At 32.1% G+C, this 20,646-nt stretch overlaps 1 protein-coding gene across 1 annotated transcript in view; it reads right to left on the bottom strand.

Annotated features, from left to right (window-relative positions):
- Positions 1–20,646, bottom strand: part of LOC127709620 (uncharacterized) — a 28,217-nt gene extending 7,571 nt beyond the window's left edge. The window contains exons 1-2 of the mRNA XM_052215224.1: positions 20,336–20,646; positions 13,160–14,947 (exon numbers count right to left, since the gene is read on the bottom strand). Of these exons, the coding sequence (XP_052071184.1) occupies positions 13,160–14,372 (1,213 nt within the window). The 5' untranslated portion in view covers positions 14,373–14,947; positions 20,336–20,646. The remainder of the gene's footprint in view (positions 1–13,159; positions 14,948–20,335) is intronic.

The following is a 20,646-nucleotide window of genomic DNA, read 5'->3' as shown; positions in this document are numbered from 1 at the left end:
TTTTTGTTGCAGTTCAGTGTTTCTGTTGTTCCGTTGTTTTCCTCTTATAGTTGATGTGTTTCCCTCAGTTTTAGTTTGTAACCCGGATTTGTTTTCTCTTAATCGACTTATGACTATTAAACAGCGGTATACTACTGTTGCCTTTATATACCCCTACACCAGTCACAAAAAATGAGGGTTTTTTTTTCATATGTTCCAAAGTCCCAAGATGTCATCGTTGAGAGCAAGATGGTATGCAGTATTAGGTTTAAATGTCAAAATAGTTATAATTTAATATGTGTTTTCTTGTTTTATACATTTCAGTTAAAAAATATTCAAACAATGAAAATATCAACATAAATGTTGGTAAAATCTGGCGGACGTTATAAAACGTGTAGCTAGTTAGCATGTAAACTAAAACATCTTTAGTTTTGAAGATGTACGTTTCAAATGAAAAAAAGCACAGACATAATTGAATATTTTTTTTTCAAAAGTGCATTCAATAGGATACGTTTTGAAAAGCAAAGCTATGGATACAAAATGTAATATACAACAAATGAAAGGCAAGATATGAATTATGTAATAAAATCGAAAATGACGTAATTTACTGATATTGACACTCAATGATCACAGAACTGGAAATATTAGTTGACAATTGTTTTGATCTTCTGTTCAGTTGGCAATAATAACGTATTGCATAAAACAATGAAACGTGGAGGATGTAGTATTGGCGAGCATATACACAAAGTATATTTCATCCCTCAGTGACATTCTTAAAGCTGATCTCTGAAATAATTGTTGACTTTATATATAATAGTACAAACAGTTTTCAAAATATGAAGAGTTTTATGAAAAGATATTTAAACAGTGTGTTTTCCGTTATTTGTACGCCTATTTTTCGGAAGATTCGGGTGTTTGTGGTTGATGTGGTCTTTTGTACTGTCCACTATTTTCGGTAATTTATGTTGTCCTTTTTTAGATATAACAGAAAATAACAGTTCAACGTGCTGAGTGGAATGTTTAATAACGTTTTATCAAGTTCAATTCTTCGTTCCTATATAACACGTTTACACTTGACTGAACACCATAATGGTTAAACAAAAAAACTAGATTGTTCAATGTTGGTTTGAAAACTTATGAATGCCTGGTTTTTTTAATTATTACTTCTTCATTTTGATAAATTATTGATACCAGATGTACAACTAACATTTTTACAGTAAAATGTCACACGAACATGTTCCTTCATATTTTCATATTTCGTATATGCTTTTGCAATATTTTACTAAATAAGTAGACAAAATTTGATTTGCATACTGATATGATTATCACACAACGAAACAATCAAATTGAATAAACCGAATTTTCTAAAATTGCAAAACATATATGTATTAGTAGTATAGATTGAAGGTTGTATCACTTTCTATAGTTAAGCATTGGAATAACTGTACTAATATTATGAGTTAACCAATGAGGAAAAGAAGGAGAAGTCTTTCTTTGTTGTGTTCTGAAATTTGTAGACTGTTTTATTTTCTTCTTTTTTCGTTTATCTTTATTGACCATTAGTATTGTCCGTTTTTCTTTGTTATTTTTTTATTGTCTCTTTGGTATCTTCTGTCTCTTTATATAAAGGTAACAATAAAAAAAAACAGAAGAAAAACACAGTGATCATATCCAAAAGATAAAAATATAATCAGACACACATTAGTCCACAAAACACTACACAGAAAACTGGGTATTCACAATAAAAACAGGTGAACTCAGGTGTTCCCAAAAATTCTCCAGTTTTTATTCAAAATGTGACATCCACCGTGGTTTTCCAATAAAATATGTACATGAATCGGAAATGATGTAATTGCTCTATTATTGTTTTTAAATGATGCTTTTCTTATTTCTTTATTCAAAACAATAAAAAGAAAAACAGGTAACGCTTTCATTCAAAACGAATCAAGCTTTTTATTTCTCCAAAATTTTATAAGAACTCGGTGTGGTCATGGACCTTGGATTATGCTTGATAAAACGAGCAGGAGACAGAACACGAAGAATAAGTAGTAGTCAAGTAATGTCAGACTATGGACTTATAACCGTAATCTTAGCATATGATTTTGATACATGTATTTTCGCCTATCAACACAGTTAAAAAAAGTAAAATGAACAGAAATATAATACATAAAAAGGGAAAACCGGAACCGCCAAAAATTTTGCACATTACAGTTAATTACTCCTTTGTTAAGTCGTATCAATTGTATTCAATTCCAACGTCAGTCTTGACTTTTCCAAAACATCGGGATGACGTGAATACATTCATTTTTGTGAAAATGAGTAATTATCATTCAGATAATGACTTTTGATGTGTTTCTTCTTTTTTTGTCAATTATATTGCTTCAATATAGTTGCAGACCAAAAGTAATGAAGTATTAACCAACTTTGTTTGTGTCAAGATTTACCATCACAAACCCTGATAATTTGAGTAAAAGCTCATTAAAGATACCAGGATTATAGTTTTGTACGCAAGACGCGTGTTTCATCTACACGAAACTCATCAGTGGCGCTCAAATCAAATAGAATGAAGGCCAAATAAAAAAAAGAAGTTAAATTGCAGTAAAAACAGAAAAATCCGAAAACTTGTGCCAAATACAGCTTAGACAATTTAAAATTAATCGTCCTATAAATACGTCTTTCGAGATTAAATGTGTAACACGCATTGAAAGAAATTTGAAAAAGCGGCTGTCGGAAAAAAATAAATATTTTTTTTATTTATAAATTAATTCCTTCTTATATACAGAAATTGAGCATGAGGTTTCTTTTTTTCAATTTCAGCACTCAATTTAGTGCAATTTGGTAGGTGCAGCACATTTCACTTTTTTTTTACTTTAAAATTAAAGGATGATTTTCAACTCCATGAATAGCATACAATGTACCTTAGATGTATTTGTCAAAACCTTTCGGAATTTCGGGTGCTTAATGCTCTTCAACTTCGTACTTTATTTGGTCTTTTTTTTTTTGAACTTTTTTTATTTGATCGTCTCTGACGAGTCTATTGAATTCAAAACGCTAGCGTACACAATTTCCGTCCTGGTATCTCTGATGAGTTTATTTATCTGCCATAGATGCTTACGTGTAATAAGGAATATAAACACAAAATCGAGCACTGTATGAAAATATTTAATGTAATCTTCTTATAATAGTTTTTCAATAAATAGTGTTTCTTTTTTTTCAATTGCAGCATTGAGTTGAGTCAATTTTGGACATTGATCATTTGCGATATTTTCTTCTGTACAAGAATTATTGTTCTAGATATTGAATCTCAGTTTTGAATATTTCAAGATAGGACTAATCGCAAACAATGCCATCATTCTCACTTTGTCAGAACTCACTCTCCAAGATTATTAAAATTGTTCTTTTCTCGTTTGAGTTACCTTCTGAGGTAATAAATCTCCAGGGTTACGAACATATGAAATACGGCGGAAAGCTACTTCAGTTTCATCTATGTAATTTGTTAAATTTTGTACTGGAAACATGCTACACCCCAACAAGTTTGAGAGATAGTTGTATCATACCTCTATTCAAAGGCGGAAACAAATCAAAGTCGGATCCGAATTCGTATCGTGGAATTTCCCTTCTATGTAGCATACCAAAACTGTTTGAAAAGGCTTTATATACTCGTTTACCATCGCTTCATCACACAACTTTCCACACCCATCACAAGTTGCCTATCAGAAGACATTATCTAGTACACATGCAAGTTTCAACATGCAAGAAGTCGTACACCATAATTTGGAGCGACATAGTAATGTTATTGTTACATTTTTGGACAGCATGAAGGCATTTGATACTCTGTGACACAAAGGACTGTTAGTCAAGTTGTATATATATGGAGTTGGAGGTTTAACTTGGCTGTTGATGTATGAAATGTACCAGAACATGCGTAGCTGTGTGCAATTTCAAGGAAAATGTTCAAAATGGTTTAACTCAAAAGAGGTGTAAGACAAGGTGGAGTACTGTCTGCTGATTTCTATTTAGTTTTCATTAATGATCTACTTAGACAATTGGATGAGAGTCCTTATGGAAGTATGTTATTTAATCTTCGTGTAAGTTGTGCTGTACAAGCGGACGTCATAACCCTTATATCTACAACTTCAAAAGATATGAATAAAGGCAACAGTAGTATACCGCTGTTCGAAATTCATAAATTGATTGAGAAAAAAAACAAATCCGGGTTACAAACTACAACTGAGGGAAACACATCAAATATAAGAGGAGATCTACGACACAACAGAAACACAACATTAAAATGTAACACACACAGAAACGAACTATAATATAAAACTTTAATAGACATTTGCCAAACGTATAGTGAAAGTTGGGGCTTTAGATTCTCATCTGCTGAAAGCGAAGTACTGAAATTTTGTTCTTCAAAATGTGCTACCATCAGTCAGCCATCGAAACTTTACGGAGCGGACATTCCAATAGTAACCTAAACCATGCATGTTGGAATTATATTAAATACTGAATTTAAGAATATGTCTAGAACTTTAGATGCATGTCGAATTTTACGTGCAACTGCATTATCTGTAATGAAATCCGGAATACACCCATCTTTACTTAATCCATCAACGTGCTCCAAGATAGTATTTCAGATGTGTTATCAAAAAGCATTGTTTGCTTGTGAGCTTTGATATTAACTATCAAATATTGAATTAACAATGTTAGAAAGTTCTCACAAATATATATGCAAAATTATTCAAGGACTTCCTTCACGAACACGATCTGACAAATGCACAAGCCTACTTAGTTGGCTTCCTGTGGAGTGCTATATTGACAAGTGTAATTTACATTTTTTTGGAAAATTATGTAGGATGGACAATAACTTGCTACCAAAACGTATTCTATTGCTACGACTTTTAGAATTTAGAAACAAATGTGCTAAAAAGCAAGATTGTTTTGTATCAGATTTAATCAGAATAGCCGTGAAATATGATTTGATTGCATAATTATTTAAGGACTTCCTTCACGAACACGATCTGACAAATGCACAAGCCTACTTGGTTGACTTCCTGTGGAGTGCTATATTGACAAGTGTTAGTTACAATTTTTTGGAAGATTATGTAGGATGGACAATAACTTGCTACCAAAACGTATTTTATTACTACGACTTTTAGAATTTAAAAACTAATGTGCTAAAAAGCAAGACGGTTTTGTACAAGATTTAATCAGAATAGCAGTGAAATATGATTTGATGAACTTTGTCGAAAACTGCATGAAATCAGGTAGCTTCCCAAGTAAGGCTGTATGGAACAGATACATTTCCGCTTCCATAGCGAGTTCTGAGAATAACAGTTGGCAAAAGAGAATATCAGTTGACAGTGACTTTGACATTTTCTGTACAATTTACAAACACATTGTACCACACAGAGCTTGGGTCATTGCTAAAACTAATCCCAATTTCAGAGAAGAAGCTAAAAAAATAGTTGACCTATGTTCCGTCATCCGAACAGAAGAGTCGCCTCTCTTATGTGATAAATGTGGACAGTTTTTCTATATCGTTATTGAACATATCATTCATATGTGCGATCGTCTATCAGAGCGAAGCTTTGGGAGGACTTAATAAGTATTAATCCGATTGTGTTCAGTGTTTATCTTGACAATCTAACGTCAACCAATTTCACAGCAATACTTTTTGTTTTTGTTTTTTGTATTTTTTTTTTATCAGAAAAAAACTCCAAGCATTGAGATACATAGATATATAAATAATTTATGATATAAGTATTAATATTAAATTTTTCAATAGCAGTCAAAAGTTAAAATGTTAGGTACGCTAATTTTATGCATATATATGGTAATTACAAGATCCTACTCATCTTTACGGAATATGATCTGGATAATGATAACAGTATTTGTTTCTCAAAAACTTGTATAACACATTTTCTTCGAATGTGCAGCATTTTTTATAACAGTTAACTTATCTTCAGAAATATTATCATTTATTTAAAAGTGACATTCAACTGATTCAATCACTCTAATTAATATTTGACATTTAAATCATTCAACCACTCTAATGTCTTGATTAATATGTAAATACTTTATTATTGTATGAAATTGTCGGATAGGAAATGATAAAGAAGGTAAACCTACGAGCAAGAATAAAAGATTTATTTGATGTTCTACTTTTTAGCCATTTGTGTTCTAATATCCATTGTCCACTTGAATTAGTACTCAATTGTAGTAATAATAAGCATTTAAATGTGTATACAAATGTAGAATCTAGTGAAAATAATACATATATTGGAAAATGACATCATTATCAAGTTAATGAATATAAAGACAATATTGACAAAGAAAGTATATCTAAATTGTTATCTTTCATTATGACAAAAACAGAAAATGTACAGAATGTTAATAAAAATACTATTGATGAAATTGTAAATGAAATAAGAGATGTTTTACTCAATTCTGCTAGAAATACATTTGGGGAATTCGTACAAAAAACATGGATATGATTTTATGGGAGGAAAACAAAATCACAGTTATTGGTTTAACTCAGAATGCCACCGGGAAAGGAGAGCGTTTAGAAAATCAAAAAGGTTATATAAACGGTATGGTTCACGGATATTCAAGGAACGAATGAGACGTAGTGAGACTCTATATAAAAAAACCATGCAAAAAAATATCAGATCATTTAATGAAAATGTACGTTCCAACATGAAAAAGATGCGATCAAAAAAACCCAAAGAACTTTGGAAAATTATAAATCGAGGTAGACGAAGGAATAAAAGTGATATAAATATTGAAGCTTTGTTTTCCTTCTTTAAGGATCTGAATAAAAATAAGGAAACTGAAAACCGATACATATTAGAAAATGACGTTAATGAAAATTCATCAAATGTATTTCTTAATAGTTGCATCACTAAGGATGAAATACTGAAGGCCATAAAAAGCCTAAAATATAATAAGACACCTGGTGATGATCTTATTGTAAATGAGTATATATGTTCGTCTATTGAATATTTTATTGATGTCTATGTGTATTTATTTAATCTGATTTTGGACACAGGAGTGTTGCCTGAGGCATGGTTAATAGGAAATGTAATTCCTTTGATTAAAAACAAAGACTCTAAAAATGATCCACAAAACTATGTCTAATTTAGTCTATGAAAAGGTATATACTATGAAATTTAGAGCTAGGGGCTTGCCCCGAGCACTTAATTTCTTAGTATATACCTTTTCGTAGACTATCCAATTAAGCACATATTTACAACTCGAGTAATCTTTTAATTGGTCTATTGATAGTTTTTTTTGGCTCATTAACGAAGTTTTATGTTTTGTAAATCTACTCACTAGTATCATTGTAAAATATGTGATTTCAAAAGGCCATTGATTCCAGAATGAAAAGATGATAGCTGCTGGTGTAAGTATGTATATGGATACAAAGCCACCGGTGTTTTACTATACATGTACTTCTTTAAATGGTAAGATTATAAAATAAATTGACCAAAAAAGGCAATAATTAAATTGCAGTGGAAGCTTTGCATGTTTTGAAAACATTTTTCAATTTCACAGTAAAACTAAAGCTATAACAAATTTGAAACATATAGATAGTTTGTCCCCATACATAGTCTAGCGGTTGTCCCCATAGATAGTCTAGCGGATAGGCATTAAAAAGCAACTACCAACTATAAGTTCAAAGATTATAGGTTTCGTATTTATTTTATTACAAAGTAAAAACTAACAGATTTTTAAGTGCCACACTCTCTTCAGACATTATCACGGTTTTTCAATTCATGGCATCGTCCTGAACATGCATGAAATATTTACCACTGGACATTAAGCAACCAATAATCAATCAATCAATCAATTCATGACGAAATAGATCAACTTCCTGAAGAAAGTTTAAAAAATCATCACCAGGTTGCTTTAATTTCCCTTCACAAGGTTTCATAGTACACATTTTTTTGTATACAAAGAAATTGCATTATAATAAATTATCAAAATTTTAAGATAGCGTTGTACTTTAATCAAGGTATAAAGAACCATATGTGTTACACTTTATTTAAATGTCAGACACTTGCAATTGTCAAAAACATTTTTTATATCCAAAGATTTTAATAGCAGGATATTTAAAAATCAAACTATTTAATCTAATTTGGAACACAGCATTTAATTGCAAAATAGCCAGTGCCAATTTTTGTTTTAATATCTTGATTACGATACAATGAAATCCCTTGTATTCATTCATGCGTAGTTACTTAGTACACGGGAAAAGTATGTACTATAAAACTTAGAAGCAACTTCAAGCAATTTGATTGGACGAGAAGTTGTTAATATTTGCTAAAGGCCTATAACGTTATTATCTACTCTGGGTAAACTTTTTACTTCAATATTGAACACAAGATTATGTAATTATCTTGATGAATTATGTATACTAAATGAAAATCAAGCAGGTTTTAGGACGGATTACTCTACGACTGAACACATTTTTACCATACATATTTTATTTGAATTATTGAAATTGAGAAAGAAAAAATTACATTGTGCTTTTATCGACTTTGAAAAAGCGTTTGACTCTTTATAGCGAAATTTACTTCTGTTTAAATTATTGCAAAACGAAGTAAATGAAAAATGTTTTCGTGTTTATTCAGAATATGTATGATTATGCCAAATCTCGTATTATACATCATCTCAAAAAATCCGATTTCTTCCCTTGTGGAGATCGGGGTACGGCAAGAGGAAAACCTTTCACCTGCGCTGTTTTCTATATTTTTAAATGATCTTCAAACTTTTTTTGAAGAGAAAAATATAACTGGCTTAAAACCGATATCATGAGATATCGAAAATGAGCTGACAGTGTTTTTGAAATTAGTTTTACTTTTATATGCGGATGATACTGTTTTATTAGCAGAACATAGCACTGATCTACAATACATGTTAAATACTTTTTACGAATAATGTGAAGGATGGAGAATGAAAATAAATACAAACAAAACTAAAGTTTTGATCTTTTCCAGTGGCAGAATGCCAGCAAATCTCAAGTTCACAGTAAACTGTAACGGTATTGAAATTGTAAAAGAATACAAATATTTAGGTATTTTATTTTCTTTGCTTTTGTTGCGGAATCACCTAAAACTATATGGTATCGTAATTTTTAAAAAAAATGTACAATTTGAAAAATATTTTTCATTTTTATCTTACAGTTTCATTTATACATTATGCAAATATAGATGTGGTAGTCACCATCTGCCGATTGAATCTGGAAGGTGGCTTGGTTTACCGAGAGAAGACAGAGTCTGCCGTCTCTATCTGTGACTCAAACGACATTGGTGACGAGTACCATTACATTATAATTACATTACATGTATGTTACATTATAATACCTTATTTTGATTGGCTAACAGCAATCTCGTGTCATTCAGAAATTAACCTTCATTTCAAAATGAATGTAACATTCATAATGACACGAGCTTCCACAATAAAGTTCACAGGTAAATAAAAGAAAAACTTAATAGAAATCGTGTTTTTTATGATCTTAGCAAAAAAATGTTATTATAAGTATTGAATGTTTCTTTTAGTAATTTTATAGGGTTGTAAAAGCGTTGACCGTGAGCACACTTTTAGAATGAAGCGCTTCCGCGCTTCATGCAAAATGTACTTCGGTCGACGCTTTTACACCCCATAAAATTTACAAAAAGAAGCATTCAATTCTTAAATGAATTGTAGAACATTTGAGTTAGAAAGATAGAAATTTTTACCGCAATACTGTTGGTCAAACCCTAATATCTATAAAGTTGATCAACTGTTTAACTCATCAAATATTGTAATATTAGAAAAATTATGTAAATTTATCAAAGTTGTAAATGTGAAAGTCAGTCCTCCAAGTAAATTTCATTGTATTTTTCACAAATGCATGTAATAATTGTACCTGATAGTTATGTATATATATGTTCTCTATAACTATGTAATTGTAGTTTTATGAGAAATAAAGTATAGTATATATATAGTTAACTTGCAAAATTTTCGATTAGAAGAAAATAAAGTTAATATATATATATATAGGTGATTACTCACTGTTTGATTTTTTAATAGAGAGTCATTGGTATCGAGAAAGCAGAAGTGGGATTATTTACTTTCAAAAGTAAATAGTTACATTTCAATTATATTGCACAAGATTCAATTAAATAATAATAACTTTATATATTTTTTAGTAATTAAATTAATTACATTACAATTACTTCAGAAAAGTTATCAATTACACAACAATTTACATTTTTGAATTTGTTCAAATCTATTGAAGAAAAATTAAAAAGCAAACATGACGCTAGATATCAACAGATCATAACTCAGAAGTTTAGTTATGTTAAAGCACCAAAGACAAGGACCTTTCCTATATTTTCAAATACTATTTTTTTTACTCCGAAATAAATATTAAACGGAATGTTTTGATTATTTTTCAAAAAGACTAAATATAGCTGTATTAGATTTTAAGCTAGGTCTACATAAAAGTTAGTTTTATTGTCTCGAGTATCCGTTTACCTAACTACGATAACCGTTTTTTTCCTATATGATTTTGTCCTTTTTTAATTTATGATTTTGATTTACTCTATAGTAAAGGTAAATTTAGAAAAGTGCTTCGGACGCAACAAATTTATTAAATATTATTTTCATTTACAAGCAGTTTTGATACCCCTGCTGGTGGACAGTTAGTCACAGCTCAGTAGTTCGTGTTTCAGTACAGAAATTATTTATAACGTACATTTATAAAATTTCGTGTTGATGAAATGATATTTTTAACCTCGGGTAAAATTGACCTTAATTGAATTTGGCTATTCTTTTTATATCCCTTTTGGTTACGTATTTCCATCCCTGACTTTCAAATGTTAAGGTTAAGCATACCTGGTGAAGGTAAATCCAGAAAAACGCTTCAGACGCACGATACAATACAAAGTATCATTTTCAGTTAGTATCGTCTCACAATTGTTTAATTAATAGATTTTTGCATAATGTTACTTTCGAATGATTAATACGATACTCAATCAGATTTGTAATTTTTTTTATCAGCTTTCTCTCTTCTGCTGAACGGATTCGAATAAGCAGGAAAGTGATAAACAATTGGTACTTTCTAATGAATTGTAATCTGAAGATATAATGCATAAAATTGTCATAGGAATTTTTATTTTTCAAATTTTACAAACTAACAATAAAGTAAACCATACCAACCCAAAAAATAACAACCACTAACAACACATAGTACAGAAATCCTGACTTGATACAGACACCAAACGCATTGTAGTTAAATCAGTTGTACATGTACACAACCTCACCCTTTACATATCAATATAGTAAAAGAAAAGCACACAATTGAAAACCTGCTTAGTCGCTACTGCAGCAAGCTTTTTGATGTAGCCAAACTGTTTGAATACTGCAGATGAAGAAAACAATTAAATTAGAAACAACACTCTAACAGGTTTCATTGAGCTTCTTCATAAAAATATACTTAAATTTGTTGCGAAGTCAATTAAGTTAACTAATACTTGTCAATTAGAATTTATTGCTTAATTTACAAGTATTCAAAGAGCGATTAAAAGTTCAAATAAATGTTTTTCACTGAGACACTGGCCGAGATCTGACGAATTCTGGTGTGATCGAATTGTGTCTTGAAGTCCAAAATGAGAGATCTTATATAGTCTAGTGGTCCATACAAACGGTCCATAGCTGTAGGCCGGTTACGTAGTAGTCTGGTTGTGGAGTAATACTAGTCTGTGGTTAATTGTCAAACTATGCAATTAACCCCTGACGGATACATGTTATTTCACAGTAGACATGGTCATTTAGTGGCTGCAGGATATATGTCAATAATATTCGTACAGATTGTTATTAAGTGTCTAAAGGTTACATGTAATCGTCTCGGTTTTGCTGTATGTAGTTACTTCCTGATGATTATCGTATGGAACACAATTGTGTTACATAATGCCTTCCCTCCAAAATAGAACGAAAGTTCAATAAAATACGGTATTTTTCTTCCTGTAGGTTATTCTAATAGTTTATTGTAAGGTTTCCGGTAACCATCACCACATATCTAAAGTTTATAAAGTTCTACGAGTCCAATATCATGATATAATAAGTTCATCACATTCATCAAGTCTAATAGCTGGATATATTTACACATAGTTCGTTCGAATCATAAGTTCAATATTTCGGTATACATAGTTCATGTTCTATTTCCATCACCATCATAGTAAGTTGTTCCTCAATACTGGGTAGGAACGCAAATGTTTATACAATTCTATTTACACAGTTCATAGGGTCACTTTTAAAATTATTTACACGGTTCGTCATCTGCTAGTGGATTCGGTCGTCTACGTTGTATGGTTTACAATCCAGTCCTTTTACGAAGTAGTCGACGTATCTAGCTCTGGGTACATCTTTCTCAAGAGACTGGTAGCATCGGTCTTCGGTCTTGCATCGTCTTTGAGTAATGGTGCAGAGGGAATCTTCTCTCTGGAATCAGGTACTTCTGTCCCAACCATTTGCGTTGTCACCATTTGGTACCCATCGTTCGTGGCATTAGAACCCGAACTCACACCTTTCTTTTTGGCTAACCAAGATTTGTTTCTAAAAAACTTACAGTACAAAAATATAGCTATTCCAATGAAAATCGCACCCAAACCCAGGGATAAACCTACTCCCCAATTTGGAAATTCAAAATCGTTTTCAATTCCCCTTAAATTTCTAAGTTTTTCAATCAAAGCGTTCATAGGAATTTGTTTAATCGCCTTTAGTTCTCTTGGTAGTTCAAGCTTTGTAAAATTTGGCAAAGCAGCATGAAAGGGTTCCCATAAACTTGTATTCAGTACTTGAAAGGTATTTAAGAATCTTTCGAACGTTTTTTCTGTTAAAAATGTACTTTCCATTTGATAAGTAGGTAATAAGGTCAAATGATCACTCGTAGCGGTACAAGTTCGCTTTAAATTAATTATAGTGGTAGGAGGATTAATTATCTGATCCGTCAACATGTTTGTATTGTCATCACATCTAATAGTGATTCTAAATTCATTAATGGTTGTAACTGCCCACATACTATCGGTCAAATAAGTTGCCATAGGCAAAATTGTGTTTGGTCGTACTTTCACTGTACATCTTGTTTTCCAATTTTCTTTATTGGCAAAAAAGGCTATGATACATAATTCACTTAAATTAACTGGATAAACTGGACTTTTAATTTCACAAAAATTAACTAAAGGATTGGAACACTTGTCAATTTCATTGGTATTTAGCAGCATATATTTAGTTTTTTCTTGGTTTGCAGCAATAACTTCTGCTTCTAATTCATACTGAGCAACCATATTGCTCGAGTCAGATTGTTTATCAGTTATCGTAGTAGGAACAGGCAAGTTGTGAATCTTATAAATTTCATAAGTGTCTCTTATATCTAGTAATGGTAACGTAATGATAATGATTATTTTGTTTTCGTCCAAAACTGTACTACAGGTCAAAAATTTATAAAAATTCCAAATATCTTTAACTTCGTCACCAGGTATCTTTAATGTCGCCGGTAGTCGTCGTTTTATGTCAGTCAATAATACTCGTAAATTACCGGGTGATATAAGACTGGGTGACATGTGTCCTAAGGACAACATGTTTAGTTGTAATTGCAAATGGTTTAAATAATCCCCGGCTATATTCATAAGGTCCTTTATTTCACCTATTATCATGTCCATATGCAAATAAGCTTGTAAATAACTTCCCATAACTTCAATTTGTTTTTCTAAATCCGTAGCAAAAGTTTGAAGTCTATTTCCAAGATCTTGAACACTTTCAATCAACTCATTAACCTTGTGTCTATTTTCAGAAACATGTGTTTGTGTAGTGTTTAAGATAGTTAACCCATCTTGAACAATATGACGAATTGCATCTTGATTTTGTGCCAAAGTTTTGATATTTCTTCGAATTTTTGACAGGTCGCTGTCTGATACAGTACCAAATAAAAAACTTAATGCTTTGCCTATAATAGGAAATAAGCTACGTTTAGTTTTAAACTTTGCCGTTTCGTCGTAATATAAAGATTGGTAATCATTGAATTGTGATTGTAAATAATCTTTAGTCCGATTTAATCCTTCAACCTCCCTTTGTAGACTTAAGATAGTAGCCAAAATGTGTTTTTTTTCTGGGGTGTAAAACATAGAAATTGTGTGAACTTTTTGTGTAGCGAGAAAAGCCTTGCCCAAGTCTTGTTCTATTTTATTAAGAAATAATTCAAAAGGATCCAAGTCTACGACAAAAGTAATGAGCCAATTTGACCTTGTGGTTGATATTTCCTTAATTTTTTGAAACATGACATTTTCCTTGACAATGAATTGGCTGGTTAAGCCAAAAAGAACAAGTGAGAACCACCACCACTTCATCACTGGTTCTCCCTAAAAATAATGATACATATATAAATTATCATAATATATTTTATTTATCTGGCCTTTATCAATTTTGGAATTCATATGATAGTCCTGAATAAAATGTTTGGTTGTTTTCCTTCACAGTCTCAAATTTAATTATCAGATCGAAAATGCGTATCCGGTGCATTTTCCTTGCCTTGTTTAGAATCACTTCTTGGTGGTAAACCCCAAAGCGATTGGATCGTTTTAACCATCCAATGGCTTTGAAGTTCTCCACCGTCCACTTCCTAAGATGCTCCTGATAGGATAAGTTATGTATTTCGGCAAATTGTTTCCGGCGTCCAATTATTTCTGCGAATTTTGTGGGTAAACCACAATAATTGTCAATTATAATTGGATCCGACAGGTTAATAAGCTTCTGTATAGCGTGGAATTCCTTAAATAGAGGTTCCCTTCTCTTTCTATCTAGTATTTCCCGGAAATAATTGATCTTAAATTGTACATATATGTCCCACCATAAATTATCAGGTAATAGTTTCCACAAATAGAGGGATTCTAGCTGGGCAAAGCTTTCTTCATTGTCTGCCATTCTGTAAAATGAGAATAAATACTAGTTTTATTACATAGTTTATAAGTTTTAGAAATTTTTAAATGATTTGCATCCTTCTTACGACCTATAAAGCCAATTGATACCTACATAATACCTATTAAAGCCCTTACTAAATTTTGTACATGTTCCTTGGTTACCAATTTTGTTTCGTTAGCCCCATTATCAGTTGGTTTCCGATTATTTTTTATTTTAACCCGGTTTACAGACATGTTATCTTCCATATCGGAAATTTCAGATTCAACAGGCGAAGAGTGACTGCTGGACATTTTATCATCAATGTCAGAAACTTCAGAATTAGTAGACGAATTTTCTACTTCTTCTCTTATGATTTGATCATCACTTTCTATTTCACTATTATTGACATTATTTTGTTCTGAGAAAATTTTCTCCCCCCTTAATTTTTTAGATAACTCCATTAATGGTATATCATCTTCTTCATCAGAATTTTCCCTTTCTTTTTTATATCTTTTTGCAATTTGATTTAACGGAGTGTCTGAATCTATGCTTTCATCATCAGAGGAGTCTTCTGATTGTGACTCAATGGGAACTACATATGCAGCTTTACGTAATGTCCTACCTTGATTGTTGTTAGGAATTTCCCAATCTAACTTAGCCAAACGAATTTGTTCAGCATGAGCCTTTGTGGTTGTCCCATCTAACTGATTTTTTAAAATAAAACTAACAGGTGAAGTTTGTTCTATAATCCTATAGTACGGAGTCCATTTTTTTGAAAGTTTGCTTGCCCTTCTATGATTTTTATAAAAAACTGGGTTTCCTACCTCAAACCTTATATCTTTGCTATGTTTGTTTGCGTACTTAGCTTGTTTCTGCTTAGATTTTTTCATGGTTTTATGAACCAACATAAATGATTTATGTTGTTGTTGCAAGGCAATTTTATGATATTCTTCCCCATTGTATTTTCTCCTAGGCTGTAAAATGTTATCTAAAGGTAAAACTGGATCCCTGTTATATAATGCATAAAAAGGTGAAAGTTGGGTGGACTCATTGATATTGAATCTAATTGCTGCTAAAGCTTGGTTCAAGTATAAATCCCAAGTTGTGGAATGATCTTCTATTAATTTTGACAAAACATCATGTAATGTTCTATGAAATCTTTCTATTTTAGCATTACCCTGAGGGTGATAGAATGAAGTTTTAATATGCTTTATATTAAGTTCCTTACAAACTTCCTCCATAGCCTTAGAACAGTTTTCCCCTCCGTTATCACTTGTTAGAATTTGAATCCCAGAATGCCTTGAAGTAATTTCTTCAATCAAAAGATGTGCAACATTGTCAGTGCTTTTTGTTGCGACACTAAAAGCTTCTGGCCACCCTGAGTATAAATCGATAAATCCTATAATGTACCTGTTACCTGACATGGTAGTTGGATACGGTCCACTCAAATCTACCCCTACATGACAAAAAGGATAAGGCGGAATTTTTGTTTCCTGAATTGGCGCTCTAACCTTTTGTAAATTGCGTGATTGACAAGGTACACAAGTAGTGACATAATTATACAATTCCTTAAACATGTTTGGCCAAAAATATTTTTGACGAATGGAATCAAATGTTTTGTCAATGCCCATGTGCCCATTCTTATCATGATATTGTTCTACAACTGCTTGTTTTATATGAGAAGGTATGTACAACCTTATAATAGGATCATTATCTACATTTGAAATGTAATAAAGTATGTCATCTATTATGATGTACTTGTTTTGCACTGCCTCGGGTACCATATCGCTTACAAGTTGTTCCTTTAACTCACGTAATGTTTTGTCTTTCATTTGTTCGATTGACATATCAAATTCTTCAAACTGAAAATTTTCTTTTTCTGGAATATCTTCAACTAATTTATCATTATTTGCATAATCAGAAAAATGAAATCTATTTGAATTAATCACATTAATTTCGTAAGTATTGTCACTAATATCCGGATACGGATCTGGATTTTCGTTTCGTTTTTCATCTGAAGGTAATCTAGACATAAAATCTGCACACACGTTTTGGGGCCCTGGAATATACTGAATAGTACAGTTATAACCCGTTATGTTCAATGCCCACAGTTGAATTTTCTTATTTTGCATTGGTGATTCCAGAATGTATTTCAAAGGTTTGTGATCTGTTTTTATCACAAATTCAGCATTATACAAATAATGATTCAATTTTTGTAAGGCATAATGAATCGCAAAGGCTTCTTTTTCAATGGTTGACCAACGTGTTTGCGTATCACTCAATTTATGAGATAGGAAGTAAATTGGTCTTTCAACTTCATTTTCACCCTCTATTGGGCTGGCTTGTAATTGCGTTAAACAAGCACCTACACAATTATCACTAGCGTCCGTGTAAAGCACATATGGTTTATTCAAATCTGGATATGCCAATAAGGGAACTTTCACTAATTCACCCCTTAATTTTTCAAAAGCAACTTGACAAGTGTTGGTCCAATCAAAAACCTTGTTTTTCCTAGTTAAGGCAACTATAGGCTCCGCAATTTTTGAAAATGAAGGTACAAATCTGCGATAATAACTCAAACAACCTATTAATCCTCTAACTTCCCTGACATTCGAGGGAGCTTTCATGCCTTGAATGGCCTTAACCTTTTCAGGATCCGGTTTTAGTCCATCTTTACTTATTATAAAGCCTAAGTAATTAGTTTCATCTTGCAAAAAATTACATTTTTTCAATTTTAATTTTAGTTTGTGTTGTCTTAATCTATCAAAAACTTGTTGTATGTGGCCTAAATGTTCTTCCACTGTTTCGGAAAATATCAAAATGTCATCTATGTAAGCAGTTGAAAAATGTTCTAACCCTTGTAGTACCTCTGTAACTAATTCACTAAATAAACTGGGCCCTGAGGCGAGACCAAATGGCAATACATTGAACTCAAATAATCCCTTGTGACATACAAAAGCAGTCTTTTCCTTATCCGACTCTTTGACCTTTACCTGATAATATCCTGACTTTAAATCAAGTGATGTCATTACTTTGGCTTTACCTACTGAAGCAAGCAAGTCATCAATCAGGGGCAACGGAAAGGAATAAATTTTACTGGCTGCGTTCAGGCTGCGATAGTCCACGCACATCCTTGATGTTTTATCCTTTTTAGAAACGATAATAATAGGCGCAGCCCAAGCCGACCTAGATTTCCTAATAATATTAGCCTCTAATAATTCCTCAATAGCCTTATCTATTATGTTTCTCTGATTGAGAGGGGCCCTATAGGGTTTTAATCTGATAGGTGGATGATCCCCGGTATCAATAGTCATTTGCACTGTATCAGTGCACCCCAAATCTTTGTCTGAAGTTGCAAAAATATCTTCATTATCCCTTAACATTCTAAGTATATCCTTTTTAAATTCTTGTGGTACACTTATTTCAGACTCATCTAACTTTTTGAGTTCCGAAGTTCCTTGTGATTGATTAACATTGACTAAATTTATTTCTTCTAAATGAGAAGCCTTACCTACTACACAACCTCTTCTTAACCTAATTGATTTGTTTGTGTTATTTACAATCATCAAAGGAAACTTCCTATTTTTATTAAAATTAACCACCGTATTACTTATCATTAAGCCTGGTTCTGTACTAACATACCCTGAAGCTACAGGTGAGATTTCTAACAATTTAGTACTTCCAAAACTTGGATTGTTCTTAAGGCCTACGGGACAAACATTAATTGTTTGTGGTTTTAATACGGCATTTACGGTTAATCTTACAATTGAAGCCACATTAATATCTTCTTCTAATGGAACATAATTTTTTTGAATTCTTAAACATCCTAAATCAAAATATAACCTAACTCCATTTTGTACTAACCAATCTTTTCCTAAAATAACATTTCTGTTCATGTCTCTAACAACATAAAATAATTGAGTAACTTTTGTACTACCTATTTTAAATGTAAGGTTTGCACAACCTTCTACATGTAAAGACCCCCCATTTACGGACTGTAAGTTAGCCGTTTTCTTTAGTAATTTTGGTTTATCCCTCAAAGTTTCAAAAATTCTTTTGTGTATCAAAGAAACACTAGCGCCTGAATCTACGAGAGCTCTATATCTTTGATTTTGAATTTTGATTAAAGTTGAATTTGGAGCTCCTGCAACATTTATAGAATAAGTAGGTAATTTCTTTTCAATTTTACTCTTATCACCGGCTTCAACGTGACAAGAGCGCTTTAGTTTTCCTGATATACACCCCAGTTTTCTACCATGTTAACAGTCCTAGGTTTTCTATTTGGGCAATTTGGCCTAATATGTCCCCGTTGATTACACTGATAACAAATTATCTCATTATTTCTTCCCGAATTCCCTTGATATTGTTGCGTTTCAACTGCATTTACTTGTCTATATGTTCCCCTAGAACGACAATCTCGTGCTATATGCCCTACCTTACCACAAGAATAACAATTAATTTCCCTGTTTCTACCCGAATTTCCGTGATATGTTTGCATTTCTACGGCATTAATTTGTCTCAAATTTCCCCCAGAATGACAATCACGTGATACATGACCTACTTTACCACAAGAATAACAACGTTTTGCATCACGATAATGATCAATTTCCATTGGTTCATGAGAGTTCAAAGGTTCAGTCCGTCGTGGTCTAGTTAATGTCATTGGTCTTATTGTTTTATACCTTGGTTCGTCTACCCTTTCCGTTCTTAAAGTAAATCTTTTTCTCAAATTTTGTTCAGTCATTGCACTTTTAACTGCCAAAGAAAAAGTAGCTGGGTTTTCTCTCATTAATTTCATTTTTAAATAAGAATGAGCCAAACCATCTATAAAAATGCCTACGAGTTCCCTTTCTATAGCTTCATTATTTCCATCTAAATCTGAATATGCCTCATTTGCCAAATTCAATAAATTTTCTGCATAAATTTGAACAGACTCGTCCCCTTTTTGTTTTAATTGTCTCAAAAGAGTTGACGCATGTTGAGGGTCCGTAATTTCTCCAAACCTTGAAGTTAATTCTTTTTTTAATTGTTCCCAAGTGGTATCCCGATGGTCTCTTAAATACCTTTGTATGTAATCTGAACAAGCCCCTTTACATGTTTGAAAAGCTATTTCCTTAATTCGATCCCTATCATTAAAAAGTAAAGCATATTTTTCAATTGACTTAATCCAGGCTTTAAAATCTTTCGTATTACCTTCAAAAGGCGTTATTCCTTGAACTACGTTTTGAGAACAAATGGCTGATTTTAACCCTTTTAGTTCGGCGGCTACATCGCCTTGAATAGTAACTACTTCCCTTAACCCATGAAGTTCGTTCGCGACACCATTGAAAGCTAATTCTACTTTTTGTGCTGACATAGAAGTATCTTGGTTATCCATTAAAAAAGAATGAAAGCTATGGTAATTGCAACTTACGTGGTTCCTTTCTATCGTATAGTGGTTAGAAGTCCTGGTTGATCCTTGGTCTGAACGGCACCAATTTGACTTATGTTGCGAAGTCAATTAAGTTAACTAATACTTGTCAATTAGAATTTATTGCTTAATTTACAAGTATTCAAAGAGCGATTAAAAGTTCAAATAAATGTTTTTCACTGAGACACTGGCCGAGATCTGACGAATTCTGGTGTGATCGAATTGTGTCTTGAAGTCCAAAATGAGAGATCTTATATAGTCTAGTGGTCCATACAAACGGTCCATAGCTGTAGGCCGGTTACGTAGTAGTCTGG

Source organism: Mytilus californianus, unplaced genomic scaffold, assembly GCF_021869535.1.
Source record: "Mytilus californianus isolate M0D057914Y unplaced genomic scaffold, xbMytCali1.0.p SCAF_7, whole genome shotgun sequence".
Classification (NCBI taxonomy): domain Eukaryota; kingdom Metazoa; phylum Mollusca; class Bivalvia; order Mytilida; family Mytilidae; genus Mytilus; species Mytilus californianus.
The sequence above is the reverse complement of the archived record's forward strand: the minus strand, read 5'-3'. Positions and strand labels throughout refer to the sequence as shown.